The sequence below is a fragment of the Somniosus microcephalus genome, chromosome 21 (genome assembly GCF_052327205.1).
Source record: "Somniosus microcephalus isolate GS21.2 chromosome 21, FLI_Smic_1.0, whole genome shotgun sequence".
Lineage (NCBI taxonomy): Eukaryota > Metazoa > Chordata > Chondrichthyes > Squaliformes > Somniosidae > Somniosus > Somniosus microcephalus.
In genome coordinates, this window is record NC_141007.1 from 55,343,277 (window position 1) to 55,359,537 (window position 16,261).

General features: G+C 40.7%; 1 protein-coding gene across 2 annotated transcripts in view; it reads right to left on the minus strand.

Annotated features, from left to right (window-relative positions):
* Positions 1-16,261, minus strand: part of nploc4 (NPL4 homolog, ubiquitin recognition factor) — an 84,012-nt gene that overhangs the window by 35,908 nt on the left and 31,843 nt on the right. The window contains exons 2-5 of one of the 2 annotated variants that reach the window (XM_085963662.1): positions 11,745-11,825; positions 7,580-7,692; positions 6,047-6,238; positions 3,662-3,710 (exon numbers count right to left, since the gene is read on the minus strand). In XM_085963662.1, coding sequence (XP_085819788.1) covers positions 3,662-3,710; positions 6,047-6,238; positions 7,580-7,692; positions 11,745-11,825 — 435 coding nt within the window. The remainder of the gene's footprint in view (positions 1-3,661; positions 3,711-6,046; positions 6,239-7,579; positions 7,693-11,744; positions 11,826-16,261) is intronic. The other variant, XM_085963663.1, reaches the window with a different exon arrangement.

A 16,261-nucleotide genomic window follows, 5' to 3' on the forward strand; every position in this document is an offset into this window, starting at 1 on the left:
TCCGGCACTGACGGGACCGAGCTGGTGCCGTACCATCAAAAGTGCCGGACATACCAGCGTTAATGTTGAAACATACGGAACCGAAAAGCTCCATGTGAATCAACAAACACTGTTGCTTAGCAACAGCTTCAAAACAGTTGGCTGCAGCTGCAAGCGTCTCTAGCTGAAGCTGTTGCTATAGCTACAGACCTTGCAGTGCCTGACTGGGAAAAAAAAAGCAACGAGAACTAAAAAAAACTTATAGAAAACGGCTCCTGATTTTTGCCATTAGATCGAGTATTCCGGACATATAACCTCTGGATAAACCAAAGTTTCCTGTAATGAACAAGTATACCCTTCCTTTCTATAATAATTTTTATGGGGAAATTACAGATAGGAGTTACAACAGATAACACAGCCTTGTATCTTCCTCTGCTTCAAATGTTGATCCATTTTTCCTTTGAAGGTGCGATGGTCTCTGGCTCAAATGCTCCCTGTGGCAAAACACTGCATGCTGCAATATTTCTCTGCATCAAAAAATTCTCCTTTCAGCTCAGTGACAATTTCAAATTGTGAGCTCTCATCAACTCCCCAACCAGGGGAATTGTCTTTCCCTAGTTAACCCATCAAAATCCTTCATAAATGTAAAAACCTCTATTAAATGTTTCTTGGCCTTTTCTGCTCCAAAGAAAATAGTCCCAATATCTTAAGTCTCTCAATTATAGTTTCCCATCCCTGGTATCATCCTAGTGAATCTTCACTGTACACTCTCTTTGGCTTTAATGTCCTTTCTATAATCGGGCAGCAAAACTGCAAACAGTACACTCGTATCTGTGCCTAACCATTGCTTGTACAAATTTATTTCTGCTCATCATTTATTCACCTATTTATAAAACCCAGAATACTATTGGCAATTTTATGGCTTTATTATCTATTTGAACCCCTAGGTCCCTCTGTTCATGTGCATTCTTAAGTGTCTTTCCATTGAATATATACAGTACTCCCATTCCTTAGCTTTCCTCCAAAATGCATTTTCACATCCTTCTTCGCATTAAATTGCATCTATGCCCAAGACCACAACTGATCCCTGCATACATCACTTACAGCCCTTCCTCCAGTCCAAGCAATACCTAGTAACCCTGTCAGCCAACTTTCCATCCATGCTGCTACATCTTTTTATACCACACGCCAAAATATTTGCAACAAGCCTCCTGCAAGACACCTCTCCAAACGCTTTCTGAAAACCTACATATACCACATCTGCTACATTGCCTTAATCCATCTACAGGAAACTTTGGTTTATCCGGAGGTTAACTGTCCGGAATGCTCGAGCCACTGGCAAAAATCAGGAGCCATTTCGTTAGGTTTTTTTTTTTCTGTTGCTTTTTTTCCCCACCAGTCAGGTCTCGCTGAAGCTGTTGCTAAGCTACAGAGACGCTTGCAAGGTACGGCCGACTGTTTAGAAGCTGTAGGGTTTGTTGCCAGATACGGAGCTCAAAATCTCCGTATGTTTCAACATTAGCGCTGGTTTGTCCAGCAGTTTTGATGGGACGGCAACAGCTCGGTCCCGTCGGTGCCGGATAGCACAAAGTTTCCTGTAATCGGTCATTTTTTCCAAAATAAAACACACACAACTTCAGGGACAAGGAAGGCAGCTTAACATTTTGGGTGTAGATCTTTTGTCATAACACAACACCAGTGGGTGGGGTGGTGGGGCTTGAGGGGGTCTACATCTACGGTATTAGCCCGTTCTTTTCCTACTGTAATTTCAGATACCCAGCAGCTATTCTCACCCCCCAATCATCACGTCCTTTTCTTGTATGAGCTTCTCTCATGCTTTTCACTTAGCTGATATATATTCTTCTGTTCTTCTCATGCCTTTTCATTCCCTATGATTTTTTATATCAACAGGCACTCCCTTTTCTATTAAGCAGTTAAGTTATGCAACCCATTATTTTTTTCTCTTTTAAAGAGCATCTATTATCTTCTCTCCTCAACCCTACAAAACTGCTCGGATTATCTTTGAATTTTTAGTTCTCACACAAAATATTTAAAATGTTTTTTCCCTTTACAGATGCGGTCAGGCCTGCTATACATTTGTAGCAATTTCTGCTTTTATTCCCCTTACAATAATGTCGTCATTTAGGGATTTTACCCCCCGCCCCCCATTTTGTCATCAATACCAATCCTTTTTCTGTAGCTTCAAAGAGATTTGCGTGCACAGCAAAGGGCTTTAGAAATAAAGACAAACTTTAAAAAAAAAATTTTTAAACCAGGCAATATGGATAATGTACATTCTACTGTACAGGTTAATGACAAAGAAAGGATTAAAGGGTAACTATAGTTTGCTTTTAGCTGTATTGAAAACAAATGAAACACTGAAATAATACACTTCAGGTTGATAAAAAATCCAAGCAGCATCAATATGGAATTCTGTTTAAAGCACCTGAAAAAACTTGAATGGCAAGCTATATCACATCACAGTCCACTTAACAGATGTGGTAGCCAAGACTGCATTAACGGCTTACTGAATTATGCATTAAAATCAATTGTTCACTAAATTCCATTATTACAAACTACAAGACTAATATGATGGCATCAAAAACCCCGAGAGGGGATTGATTTTTGTTTTAAGCTGATAGCATTTGTCTGTACACAGCTCTCTCAGAAACAAAATGTAAGGAATCGATTTGTAGAGGAGACAGGTTTAAGTGCATGTTAACCGAATAACAAATAAAAGTAGAAAATGCACAGCACTCATAAGGGGTTTTACAATTATTTTGCCAGTCCAAAATCACAGGATAAAAAAAAGTTAATTAGTGAAGAAGTGTGGGCAAGTCTGTGCTGTAGACTAATAAAACAGAATGAAAAATATCTAGCCTCCTTCCTTATGGGACCTTGTATACCTCGAGCGGATCTGAACCTAGGTCTGAGGTAAAATGATGGCATTTGATTGTATTATACTGATTAGTCTTTTTAAACTACTGAATGTAAGTACTAATTCAAAAAGTTTACTATATTAAATAAAAGCAGAGTGTTCTTTAAGATTCCACATGTACACTTACATTTTCATAACTGCTGGTTTGAACTCTAACACCGATTGAGAACCCAATTCACTTAATACGCACATAAGGACTAGTCAGTAAAAAACAAAGCCCCGTACTAGCACCACTACTGAAAGTATTATTTATTGGAATCTGAACATAGGTTGAACATTTTTTAGGCATTCTGGTTCACAATAAAATTATCAAAATGTACAAATCGGTGTCACCGGCTGATTTTAATAATTAATGCCTTTTTGTGACAAAGTATATATTAGGATATCCAATTTCTAATACATTTTCAAATCACTTCACTGGATTGAAAATAGTGACTTTCAACAGATTTGATTTATCCCCCTCAATTGTACAAAAATAAACATCACAGTTGGCTCAGTTATTGTCACTTGTGTCTCTTAGCTAGAAGGTTTTGGACAGGAACTTGATTTTGTGCCCACAAATAACACACCAGAGTAATGAGTTAAGAGTATCATACAGTCAGAAATGTCCTTTCATCTGCCCACTATGGTCATGATAAAAGCAGTTCAAACTGCCTTGATCAATAGTTCCTGGACAATAATGTAAATTCTGAAAAAATGCATTGATTTCCAAACAGAGTAACAATACTGATGTGACTGCCTTACCTCCAGTGGTACACAATGAACACATTTGCCCAGCGCACCATGCCGGCACCTAACAAAAACCGAAAAGAAGTTTAACGTAAAGAATGTAATTCTGAAAACAAAATACTCAGTTCTTGGGGTCGATTTTGACTTTGTGCGATAGTGTAAAACAGGTGATAGCGAATCGGCAGCCCATTTTGCATCTCCCCGGTTGTTATTTCCATTGAAGTCAGGAAAGATGTAAAATGGGCTGCCGATTCGCTATCATCCGTTTACACTATCGCACAAAGTCATAATCTACCCTCTTATGTCTTAAAGTTTTCCACAATAGGACTGAAAATTATCTACTACTGCTACTTGCTTTACTATTTTATTGTGGATTTCAAATACAAGTATCACTTATATCTCATCTGTGAGGGCCTAATAATTAGCCAACTCAAAGTTATCAATACCACACCATGACCAATCAATCGAGTTGGCTAACTCTTCAGAGTCATCCATCAATTGAGAAAATCCTTCAGGTCACTCTATAAACAGAGTTCTATAATATCATTTTAGGGAAATTTCATTTACATACTACAAGTTGTTTTAGAAATCATGGAAATTTACGGCACAGAAGGAGGCCATTTGGCCCGTTGTGTCCGCGCCGTCCGAAAAAGAGCTATCCCGCCTAATCCCACTTCCCAGCTCTTGGTCCATAGCCTTGCAGGCTACGGCACTTTAAGTGCATATTTTCTTGTAAACCTGCAGTAATTTCTGACACATTTTATTAACCTCAGTCAGTAATGAACAAAGGTGTTCAATTCACCCTAAAACACAAGTTGTAAAACAAGTTAAAACCCAACAAGTCTATTATGGAACAAATGACCATCTCAAGTTTAAAACCAGTTTATCTCAATCTCCTACCGTGCAAATGGATGTCAAACCTGGTTTAGATTGTATACTGTGTCACAATTTCATCTTGCTCCAACAGTGCAATTTAATTAAGCTTCCATTGTATATCATAATATAACATTAGCATCTAAGTTTGTACCGTACAGTTTAGGCATTCCTGTGTACGACATGGTGATGCCACAGAACTATCAACACGAGTTCATGCCAGTAACACTCAATGCAACTAAGCTTATGATCTCAGTTACTATGCAGAAACATTGGCCGCGATTTTGTGATCAGTGTCAGGATGGGTGTGGGACAGCTGGTTTCCGGGTTCTGGTCCCGCCCCCAAGCCGCCTCCGCTCCACAGATGTGATTTTCCCTTGATTGACCTTGTTAAGCCCGCCCGGCCAATTAACAAGAAGCGGGTCTGATGACGTCATTTGATGATGTGTCATCTGCCAGTTTCCTTAAAGGGACCACGCACAATTTTATCTTGACAGTTGATTTCTCAGTGTTTGACAGCAGTGAGGTGCTGAAAACACTGACAATCACTGCACAAAGGTGAACTCTCGCACCCAGGTTCTCCAATGACTCCCTCCATATGCTGGAATAGATGGCAGCTGCAGGTGAGTTGACAGAAGCGATCTGTCCCTGGTGAGAGGGGTTCTCCCAATGAGGTGGCACTGGACATACAGTTGGATCTAAAAACTTGTAAGCTAAAGAAATCTGTATATGTTTTAAAAATGCAGTAACCAACATTTTCTTTGCTCTGAAACTCACCATGTGCAACATTGCATCCTTCACACCACTTCTGCAGCTGTCATCTTTTCACAAACATTACACTAGACTCACAACAACAACACGCCACACTTACCTGGCGTGGTGTCTGGACGTCGGGAAGCCCGACCCAGAAGCGGGAAAATCCAAAAACAGGCGGGAAAACTTTTGACAAGTACCTGTTAATAGGCAGGTAATTGCCTTTAATCCGTTTCCCGCCACTAGGTGTCGGGTCCATTCGCAAATTGGGGACCCGACACTTGGGAAGGCTGTTTGGAGGCGGGTTGACGGTGGGTTCGGGACCCGCCGAAAAATCAATAGCACTTTAACCTCTGACCCGCCTTTCTGAGCGCTGTCAAAATCGTGGCCATTGAGTGCAGATCAGACAGAAGCAAAAATCAAAAGGAGTGGTTGGAGGGGGGAGACTTGTGCAAACCTAGACCGCTCGCTGGAGATTTCCCAAGAATCAGTTTAAGAACCATGGTAGTGGCTTAGGAGCAGGTCACCAATCCTCCTGACTATGGATAATGGGTAGAAGAGGAAAAGGGAGAAATAACTTAAGAGGGAGTGTTACCTCTCAAAAAATGTTCATAAACCTTGGGTGCAGAAGTTGTTAACAAATGGCTTGAGCTTTAAGAGATCACCTCTCATCTTAATTTACAGTGATTCAAACCCAGTTAATGTATCACTCTATAATTTATAAAACATACATAATTAATGCTATTCTGTAGGTTTCTATTCAGAAAGTCTTACTGTTGCTGGTCCCGGTTTCTATAAATCTTTCCATCCTGTTTGATTAGATATTGGTCAATTTCATCCTCCACAACATGCAGTGAAGACGGGGTTGAAACTCGTGACCCTCCATGAGCCTGGGCTGAAGTCTCCATAATCTGAGTGGAAGTCCCGGCATCACTTGATGGAAAGAGGAACAGCATGTCTCCATGTCTAAGGGAAAAGATATTAAGAACAAATTACTGGGCTTAAACCTGTCAAAAATACTGAATATTGCATTTAAATACTGAAACCAAGGACAAATCAAAGCCACATTACAGTGGTCCAAATTAACGCACTCCTACTGACAAAACAACCGTTGATACTTTTGGGAACCTGAGTAATCCTTCAAACAGCCTCATGTATAGTATGTAGAGGTTTTTAAAAAAAATGTAACTTACCAACATCTATCAATAAATTTCACTGCAAATAAAAGCTTTGGTCTTATTTTCATTAATATTCAAAGTCAATCTGTAGAGTTTCTCCCTGGGTAGTTTCTGATAAATATCATGTTTTCATACACATCACAAAAGCCAGGGTTCATGGTTTAGGGGGAAATGGAGAAAGGAAGGCACTCCCAATATTTCTAAGTATTTAATTATCTTTTTGGCATTTCCCACATTATCAAAATGTGCCCCAGCATCCTTACACTAGATGGGGGGTTGGAAGAATATAGCTGACCAGGGTCCCTGGACCTGATCACTATCCAGTGGCTCCTTGTTGGAATTGTTTGCCTGTGGTCAGTGTCAGGCCAGGTCATGATGGTTTCCCAATTGACAAACAGCCAATGATACTCACAGCCCAATCTAATGCAAGAAGAGGTTGTTTTACATAGTGCTCAAAACACTGAAAACGGCTGTCACAGACACAATAACCATAATCATTATTTCCAAAAATTCAGAATACTTGTAATTACTGAGAAGGAATTGTTTTTTTCTCAGTGAGCCAACGATAATTTTTAAAAATTGTTTTCTACTTGCAGAACGCAATAAAAGTTTATAGCTGAATATCAGCAACAAAAAACCCTTCAGCTGCTCGCACTCACTCTTCAGCCATTCCACCTATAACTAAAGCAGTCTACAAGGATCCATTTCTTGACACACAATAAAGGCCAAGTGTTTCCCCATGAGGATGGAAGGCGAGTAGAAAACAAAAATCAGACATCCTCACCTTGTGTACTTCCTGGTCCCCCAGGGCAACCTTAAGTCAGGCAAAATATGTGTGCGCGTGTGCCTTTCAATCTTTTCCCCAATGACATAATTTGATAGAAATTAATTTCCTAAGTAGTGCCACTAGTTTATGGTAATTGAATAAGTAAAAACCTGTTTTTGTTGCATAGGGTTTTTACTGATGTTTTGGAGATTGCATTCCACGATTCTGTAATTTTTCTGTAAAATTACAAACGACTGACCTTCAGGTATATAGCTTGTATGCCCATTAATTTCTTTTCATAATAATGTCTATATGTTGAAAGGTGCACATTACCACTATAAATGGTTAAATACCACTACGTACTTAATTTTAAGCAGAGAGAGTGATTTACTCGTTGTTGGGGAGATCTCTCCAGTTTTATTTCTGTTAAGGTATACAGAAAAGCCATTGTTAGAACAACCAAATTCCTTTGCAACCTAAAAAGAAAAGAAAAATAAGTTAAATTACAATTAGAATGTGAAAAGTAAGAACTTAAAGAATTTCTGCATGCTTTTGATCTAAATGTACAGCTACTGACCCGTATGTAGACCTCTCTACCACGCCTGATTTGTAATAACAAAACAAGAAACAAGCTTCTTCTGCAGATTGAACAGGAACCATCAACCAATCCTTCCTGTCTTCCCCAACTCCCTGAAGTATAACACTTCACCTTCAAACCAAGTAAACGCAGATCTTGGCCGAAACCTATCGCAACTCAGCTGACAAATTCCAGCCCTGGCACCCGGAGACCTGCACTTCAGAATTCAAACAGGGCAAGTTCCTAGGTTTCAAAACAAATTAGAAATGGTCTTATTTTGCACTGCATTTCTACTTTTTCAGACCTTCTCTCCCAAAGCAAGAGAAATAAAATACAAATAATACAAAATAATTTTTTCTACAAAATCTAAATTTAACATGATAAATAATTTGAAGTTCTACATAATTGTGTGTGTGTGTGTGTGTGGCGGGGGGGGAATGTGGAGGAGAGAGAGTCCCAATCACAGCAGCACATAAGTCCCCAAAAAACATCTGCTATTTAATGAAGCCAATTCTCTTCCTAATTTGCCTCGTGGTAGCTTTACGAGTTTGCAAAAACTAAATGATAACTGCATTCAATGTTTTTCTGATTTCTACTTTTGTTTGTAACAGTGGAGTAACAGGCCTCTTACAACAGTTAGCATAATTTAAGAACAAACCTTGCAATTATATTTTACATTTATAAATAAAATGTTATAATCTTATTATAGTCTCTTTTCCCTCCTCTCCCCCAAGTACTACCAACACAAACTGGGGCAGGATAGCATGTCTGGAAAGTAAGGTAGATTTTGCAAGGAAAAAGAACACATCTCTCTCTCCCCTGTGGTCCTATTAGGAACTGACATCTTTCATGTGCTGAGAAAATTCAAGCCAAAGCCACAAGGTGGAAAGATTTCCCATGTGCCATTTGTAGCAAAACTGTTAACACAAGAATATGTTTATTTTTTTAGTACAAACAGAAGTAATCTTCCTTTGAGATTCTAAAGTCTTGAGCACTATCCTGGGCCCTGCCATTGCTAATTGTCTTGCATATGCAGTTACATACACTAAGTGGTCATGGGCATTATTTTTCCGCTGGTGAATAGTCTATTTACCCGGCAGCTTTTGCACACATCAGAAATTCATATTATACTTGTATCACCCTATGTGCACAATTGCTTGCAATGCAAGTACAGATAATTGCAATAGAGTCAAGATAATCAAAATTTGGGAGTATTTATTTCTAAGTACTGCCAGTCACATCAAAAAGCGCAACTTTACTGTGCTTTTCCCAATTTTATTAAAACATCACTACTGATTCTTCATTATTATATTTAATTCATGCTCTGATATTACTCAAATTGTAAAAATTGACAAATCTGTTCCATGGCTTCAAAAACTACATGGGTTATGAAGAAGGGTAATGTATCCGAAGCATCATAAAGTGCCTTTGTTACCTCTAGACTTGACTATTCCAACACACTCCTGGCTGGCCTCCCACATTCCACCCTACATAAACTAGAGGTCATCCAAAACTCGGCTGCCCGTGTCCTAACTCGCACCAAGTCCCGTTCACCCATCTCCCCTGTGCTCGCTGACCTACAATGGCTCCCGGTTAAGCAACGCCTCAATTTCAAAATTCTCATCCTTGTTTTCAAATCCCTCCATGGCCTCGCCCCTCCCCATCTCTGTAATCGCCTTCAGCCCCACCCACCCCCCTCCCCGAGATATCTGTGCTCCTCTAATTCTGCCCTCTTGAGCATCCCTGCTTAGAAGCGCTCAACCATTGGTGGCCGTGCCTTCAGCTGCCCAGGCTCCAAGCTCTGGAATTCCCTCTAAACCTCTACGCCTCTCTTTCCTCCTTTAAGACACTCCTTAAAACCTACATCTTTGACCAAGCTTTTGGTCATCTGCCCTAATTTCCCCTTATGTGGCTCGGTGTCTTATAACACTCCTGTGAAGCACCTTGGGACGTTTTACTACGTTAAAGGTGCTATATAAATTCAAGTTGTTGCTGTTTCTCTTTACAGATGCTGACTGAATTGCTGTGCATTTCCAGCAGCTTGAGTTTTTAATTTCAGATAATCCGGCATTTGCAGTTTTCCCTTTTTATTTTACAGTTTTATATCGATGGGAGCATATCATCATGTATTGCACAATGTATTATTATATAATGGGAGGAAAGTTTAGGTCCTTATCCTTTTCCAACAGGTGTAATGAGACAACCTTGAGAAAAGCTATCTGCTGCTAAGGTGGATCTGTGTTGATGTGACTGACCCTTGAGGCTGCAAATGCTAAGTGCTAAATAGACACACCCCGAGACAGAATTTTGTAGATTGGCAGGTGCTTGGAAACGTCCCTCTCCTCCCCTTAGAGAGGCGGCTTGTTCTTCATTTGGTTTCCTATCTGCTCAGTTGTGATTTGTTGCTAATTTATTGATGATATTTCAGCAACAGACTTGCACGTGGGAAGTACAATTTCAAAATGCGCGGATGACACCAAATTGGGGGGTGTAGTTAATACAGGAAACTTTGGTTTATCCGGAGGTTATATGTCCGGAATACTCGATCTAACGGCAAAAATCAGCAGCCGTTTTCTATAAGTTTTTTTTAGTTCTCGTTGCTTTTTTTCCCCCCAGTCAGGCACTGCAAGGTGTGTAGCTATAGCAACAGCTTCAGCTAGAGGCGCTTGCAGCTGCAGCCGACTGTTTAGAAGCTGTTGCTAAGCAACAGTGTTTGTTGTCAGATATGGAGATGAAAACCTCCGTATGCTTCAACATTAACTTTGTATGTCCGGCAGTTTTGATAGATCGGCAACAGCTCGGTCCCGTCGGTGACGGATATCACAAAGTTTCCTGTATAGAGGAGGACTGCAATAAAATACAGGCAGACATTAATAAACTTGCAGAATGGGTGCGTAATTGGCAAATGAACTTCAATATAGATAAGTGTACATTTTGATAAGAAGAATAAGGAGGCCACACACGCCTTGGAAAATAAGTGTCTAAATGGGACAGAGGGATCCAGGGGTAGATACTCAAATCACTAAACGTAGCGACACAGGTTAATAAAGCAATAAAAAAGCAACAAAACACTGGGGTTCATTTTTAGAGGGATAGAATTGAAAAGCAGAGAAGTTATGTTAAACTTGTATAGAACCTTGGTTAGACCACACTTGGAGTATTGTGAACTGTTCTGGTCTCCATATTATAAAAAAAAGAGACACTGGAGAAGGTGCAAAAAAGATTTACTAGAATGATAGCAAAACTGAGAGGTTTTACCTAATCGGGAAAGATTGAACAGTCTGGGGCTCTTTTCTCTAGAAAAAGAGAAGGCCGAGAGGTGACCTGATAAGAGGTCTGTAAGATTATGAAGGGGTTGATAGGGTAGATGTAGACAGGATGTTTCCACTTGCAGGAGAGGCCAGAACTAGGGGCCATAAATATAAGATAGTCACTAATAAATTCAATAGGGAATTAAGGAGAAACTTCTTTACCCAGAGGGTGGTTAGAATGTGGAACTTTCTACCACAAGGAATAGATGAGGCGAATAGCATAGATGCATTTAAGTGGAAGCTAGATAAGGGAGAAAGGGATAGAAGGATATGTTAATGGGGTTAGATGAAGAAGGGTGGGAGAAAGCTCGTATGGAGCATAAACACCGGCATGGAGCTGTTGGGCTGAATTATATATTTTATATATATATATTTAGCAGGAGTCAGTGCAACAGGTTATACAAAATTGTGTGGAATTGGGGTCCTAAAAACATTTAAATATTAAAAAAGGAACTGGAAACAAAATTTAGTTATCAAAAGAAATGGCTACATAAACAAAGTGAAAAAGTGACCGAATTTTTTAACTTAACGATATTTACCAAAAGTACTCGGGGCAAACTGATAAACTTATTGTATTTTTCCTAAAGTTTAGCTGAAGTTCTTTAGAAACACCGTTCCCTTGAAGAAAATAATTCATTACCTTTTTCAAAAATTGTGCTCCTGTTTCTCGTTTTCCCACATTAATTCGTTTCATGCCATGCGGTGACTGGATACGGACAATCTATGAAAAGTTTAAATAAATATTTAAGCACACACAAACATGCCAAAGTTTATTAAAGCAACTACAACAGCAGCATGTGACCCTACAATAAACTGCAATTAAAGCCCTTCAATACAGAATTAGAGACTGGAGAATTTGAAACATTTTCAGTGGGACTTAAGCACCTAAATTCTGTACACTTATTGTATCAAAACAGATTGAGATACAACGGTTATCAGCTACTTTTGAGTTATATTTTGTTCCACTGGTCAGTTGTCATTTTAAGTATGCCAGTCTTATTTTCTTTTCGTACCCATTTTAGCCCATCCTTGCGTCTGCAAACTTTTATTCTACCTTTCCATAGTGCAAAATAAAGGTACACAGTGCACCACCATATTAAAGATAAACCCCCTTTGGCAAAATAAAGAGACATGACTGGGTTTGATTCCTGAATACAATTATCAATTGCCTATGTTCCTTTTTGTGGTTATTTTTTGAAAACTAGCATTTGGATAAACTTCACTAGAACGTGGATACTGAATTTCAATGCGTGAAGAGTTTAGCCACAGCCTGAAATGGACCACCACAATTCTGTGACAATGTAATCCCACTCAGTTCATTTTTAATAATCAGCCTGCACTGTAGGTTTTACGAAGAAATAAAGTACATGCCAACTCTGCAGCTACAATGCTTCAATGGGCTCTCAACAACTGGTAAACAGCTCAAATTCCAAGTCTGAACTGAAACATACTCAGCCTTTCCCCACATTGTGAATCTGTCAGTCCAGATTGGCTTATTAGGGAGGGATTTCTTCCTAAGCCATGCTGTACAATTCTCAGGTCAGGCAGGTATTGACAAGGTCTGTAAAAATGTTCATGGACTGGGCTATTATAATCTGTAACTGGTTTGGAAAGCATGGATCTTGCTCCAGAGGGGAAGGCTGCAGAGTCAGATCTGAAATAAAGGCCACAGTACTGCTGCAGTACATTACTAGGCCAACGATCTGTGCTGTAAAGTCATCAGGCACAGAGCAAACTTCCCATCCCAGCTGAGCCACCTGGGAATTGTCCAGAAATGCCAAATGGCTCCCTGGAGCCAAGAGGAAAAATAATCGGCCTGGATTTTGCATTAAGAGTAACAGTGAGACTAACAGCTCACACTGTTATTACGGAGCAAATCGGACAACAACTTCCGGAGTCCGCACATGCACAGTTACACGCAGAAATCCAGAAGTTGCGGTCCACGTTGCCCTGCTCCCCCACAAGCTGCACTCCATCAGTATCTCGCCAATATACTCGGCATTGAAATTTATGTAAGGGTGTGAAGCTGCTGCACTTACTCACTAGTTACCCACTAAATAAGCCAGAAAAAGTTAGGGCTGGTGTACTCAGGTGTAAGTGAATTTTTAACAGTGTGGTAAGTCTTAATTACATGATTTTACAATGAATTAAATTTTCTAATTTATACTTTGTGGTTTAGACTCTGCATATCTCAGTGAGGATTTTTCAATCTGATTGGTTGAAGAGACACGCTGTTACTTGTCCCGCTCACACACGCCACAGATCCCCTGTAGAGGGTGCCGCACTGAAAAGGATCTATATTGCATTGCTGCTGTTCACTTTTTCTTTCACTGTTTAATAAATTTGTCCAAGTCACAGTCTAGTGTAGTATTATTCTGCTGTCTTCCGAACTCAAGGAAGATCACGAGGGCACATGATAAAATCAGTAAATCAAAATAAAGTGGAAGATTCCCGGTTCAATTTCAGGAATGCTACTAATTTAGCTAGCTATCTGGGCAAGTTGAAGTACTCTCTAAGAACATGGGGAGTGAAGGTTCACCTGTAGGAGTGACCGGAGACTAGGGTTGCGAAGGGGTGGAAAGTTTCCGGTAAATTTTCCACGGGAAGTTTAGCTTGGGAATTTGGGGAATTTTGCCCAAAAAAGCACATGCTAGCATAATATTGGGTTTTTGGTTTTTTTTGTATTTCTTTCATTTTTTTCCCCCCCACAGGTCCTCTCTTAAAATTACTAACAGAGATGGAATCTTAATTATTAAAGAATTTCTTAATCAATATATGTTTATCTTCTTACTTGGCTTGTTTTAATAATTACAAGTTTTGTGTGTGACTGTGAACAAATGTGCCCTGATTGGTTGGATGAGTGATTAGCTCCCTCTATTGGTGATGTAGCGTCATGTGTGCACAGGTCATGCTTCCATCACATGGAGCATCAGGAAAAATTTACTCACCCTGTTGCAGTCGTGCTGATTGACCGCAGTTCGACACAGAGACGAATGCCCTTTATTTCTCTGCATAGAACAATGCCATGTTTACTATCGGATGTGTGGAAGCATTTTACCCCAGGCATTCATAGAGTCATAGAGTTTTACAGCACAGAAAGAGGCCCTTCGGCCCATCGTGTCTGCACCGCCCATCCATCCCTGTCCAGTCTAATCCCATTTTCCAGCATTTGGTCCATAGCCTTGTATGCAATGGCATTTCAAGTGCTCATCCAAATGCTTCTTGAATGTTGTGAGGGTTCCTGCCTCTACCACCCTTTTAGGCATTGAGTTCCACATTCCAACCACCCTCTGGGTGAAAAAGTTCCTCCTCAAATCCCCTCTAAATCTCCTGCCCCTTACCCTGAATCTATGCCCCCTCATTATTGACCCCCCTACTAAGGGGAAAAGTTCCTCTTTGTCTACCCTATCTATGCCTCTCATCATTTTGTACACCTCAATCAGGTCCCCCCTCAGCCTTCTTTGCTCCAAGGAAAACAACCCCAGCCTGTTTAGTCTTTCTTCATAGCTGAGGCGCTCCATCCCAGGTAACATCCTGGTGAATCTTCTCTGCACCCTCTCCAAAGCAATCACATCCTTCCTATAGTGAGGCGACCAGAACTGCACACAGTACTCCAGCTGTGGCCTCACCAGCATTTTGTACAGCTCCATCATAACCTCCCTGCTCTTATATTCTATGCCTCGGCTAATGAAGGCAAGTATCCCATATGCCTTTTTAACCACCTTATCTACCTGTTCCGCTGCCTTCAGGGATCTATGTACATGTACACCAAGGTCCCTCTGAACTTCCTAGGGTCCTACCACTCATTGTGTATTCCCTTGCCTTATTTGTCCATCCAAAATGCATCACCTCGCACTTTTCAGGGTTAAATTCCATTTGCCACTTTTCCGCACATCTGACCAACCCGTTTATATCGTCCTGTAGCCTGAGGCTTTCCTCCTCGCAATTTACCACCCCACCAATTTTCGTGTCATCTGCGAACTTACTGATCATACCTTTCACATTCTCATCCAAATCATTTATGTAGATCACAAACAACAAGGGACCCAGCACCGATCCCTGAGGTACCCCACTGGACACAGGCTTCCAGTCACAAAAGCAACCTTCGACCATCACCCTCTGCCTCCTGCCACTCAGCCAGTTTAGGATCCAACGCGCCAAGGCACCCTGGATCCCATGGGCTCTTACCTTCTTGACCAGTCTCCTATGCGGGACTTTGTCAAAAGCTTTACTGAAGTCCATGTAAACCACATCCATAGCATTTCCCTCATCCACCCCCCTAGTCACCCCCTCGAAAAATTCAGATTTGTCAGACATGATTTACCCTTGACAAAGCCATGCTGACTATCCCCGATTAATCCTTGCCTCTCCAAGTGGAGACTAATTTTGTCCCTCAGAATTTTTTCCAATAATTTCCCTACCACAGATGTTAGGCTCACTGGCCTGTAATTCCCTGGTTTATCCCTGCTACCCTTCTTGTATAATGGTACTACATTAGCTGTTCTCCAGTCCTTTGGTACATCCCCTGTGGCCAGAGAGGTTCTGAAAATTTGTGTCAGAGCCTCTGCAATCTCCTCCTTTGCCTCCCACAGCAGCCTGGGATACATCTCGTCCGGGCCTGGGGATTTATCCACTTTTTGGCCTGCTAAAACCGCTAGCACCTCCTCCCTCTCGATGCTAATATGTTCAAGTATGTCACAGTCCCCTTGCCCGATTTCTATGTCTGCATCGTCTTTCTCCATAGTGAACACAGATGCAAAAAATTCATTTAAAACCCCGCCTACATCATCTGGCTCTACACACAGATTGCCACTTTGGTCCCTAATGGGCCCTACCCTTTCCCTGGTTATCCTCTTGCCCTTAATATACTTATAAAACATCTTACGATTTTCCTTTATTTTGCTCGCCAGTGTTATTTCATGGCCCCTCCTCGCCCTCCTAATTTCTTTTTTAAGTATGCTCCTGCACTTTTTATACTCCTCTAGGGCTTCTTCCATCTTTAGTCTTTTGTAACTGCCAAAAGCCCCCCTTTTACATCTAATGCATTTTTGTATATCCCTTGTCATCCAAGGTTCCCTTTGCTTGTTGGTCCCACCCTTGACCTTTACAGGAACATGTTGGCGTTGTACTCTCTCTATTTCCCTTCTGAAAGTCTCC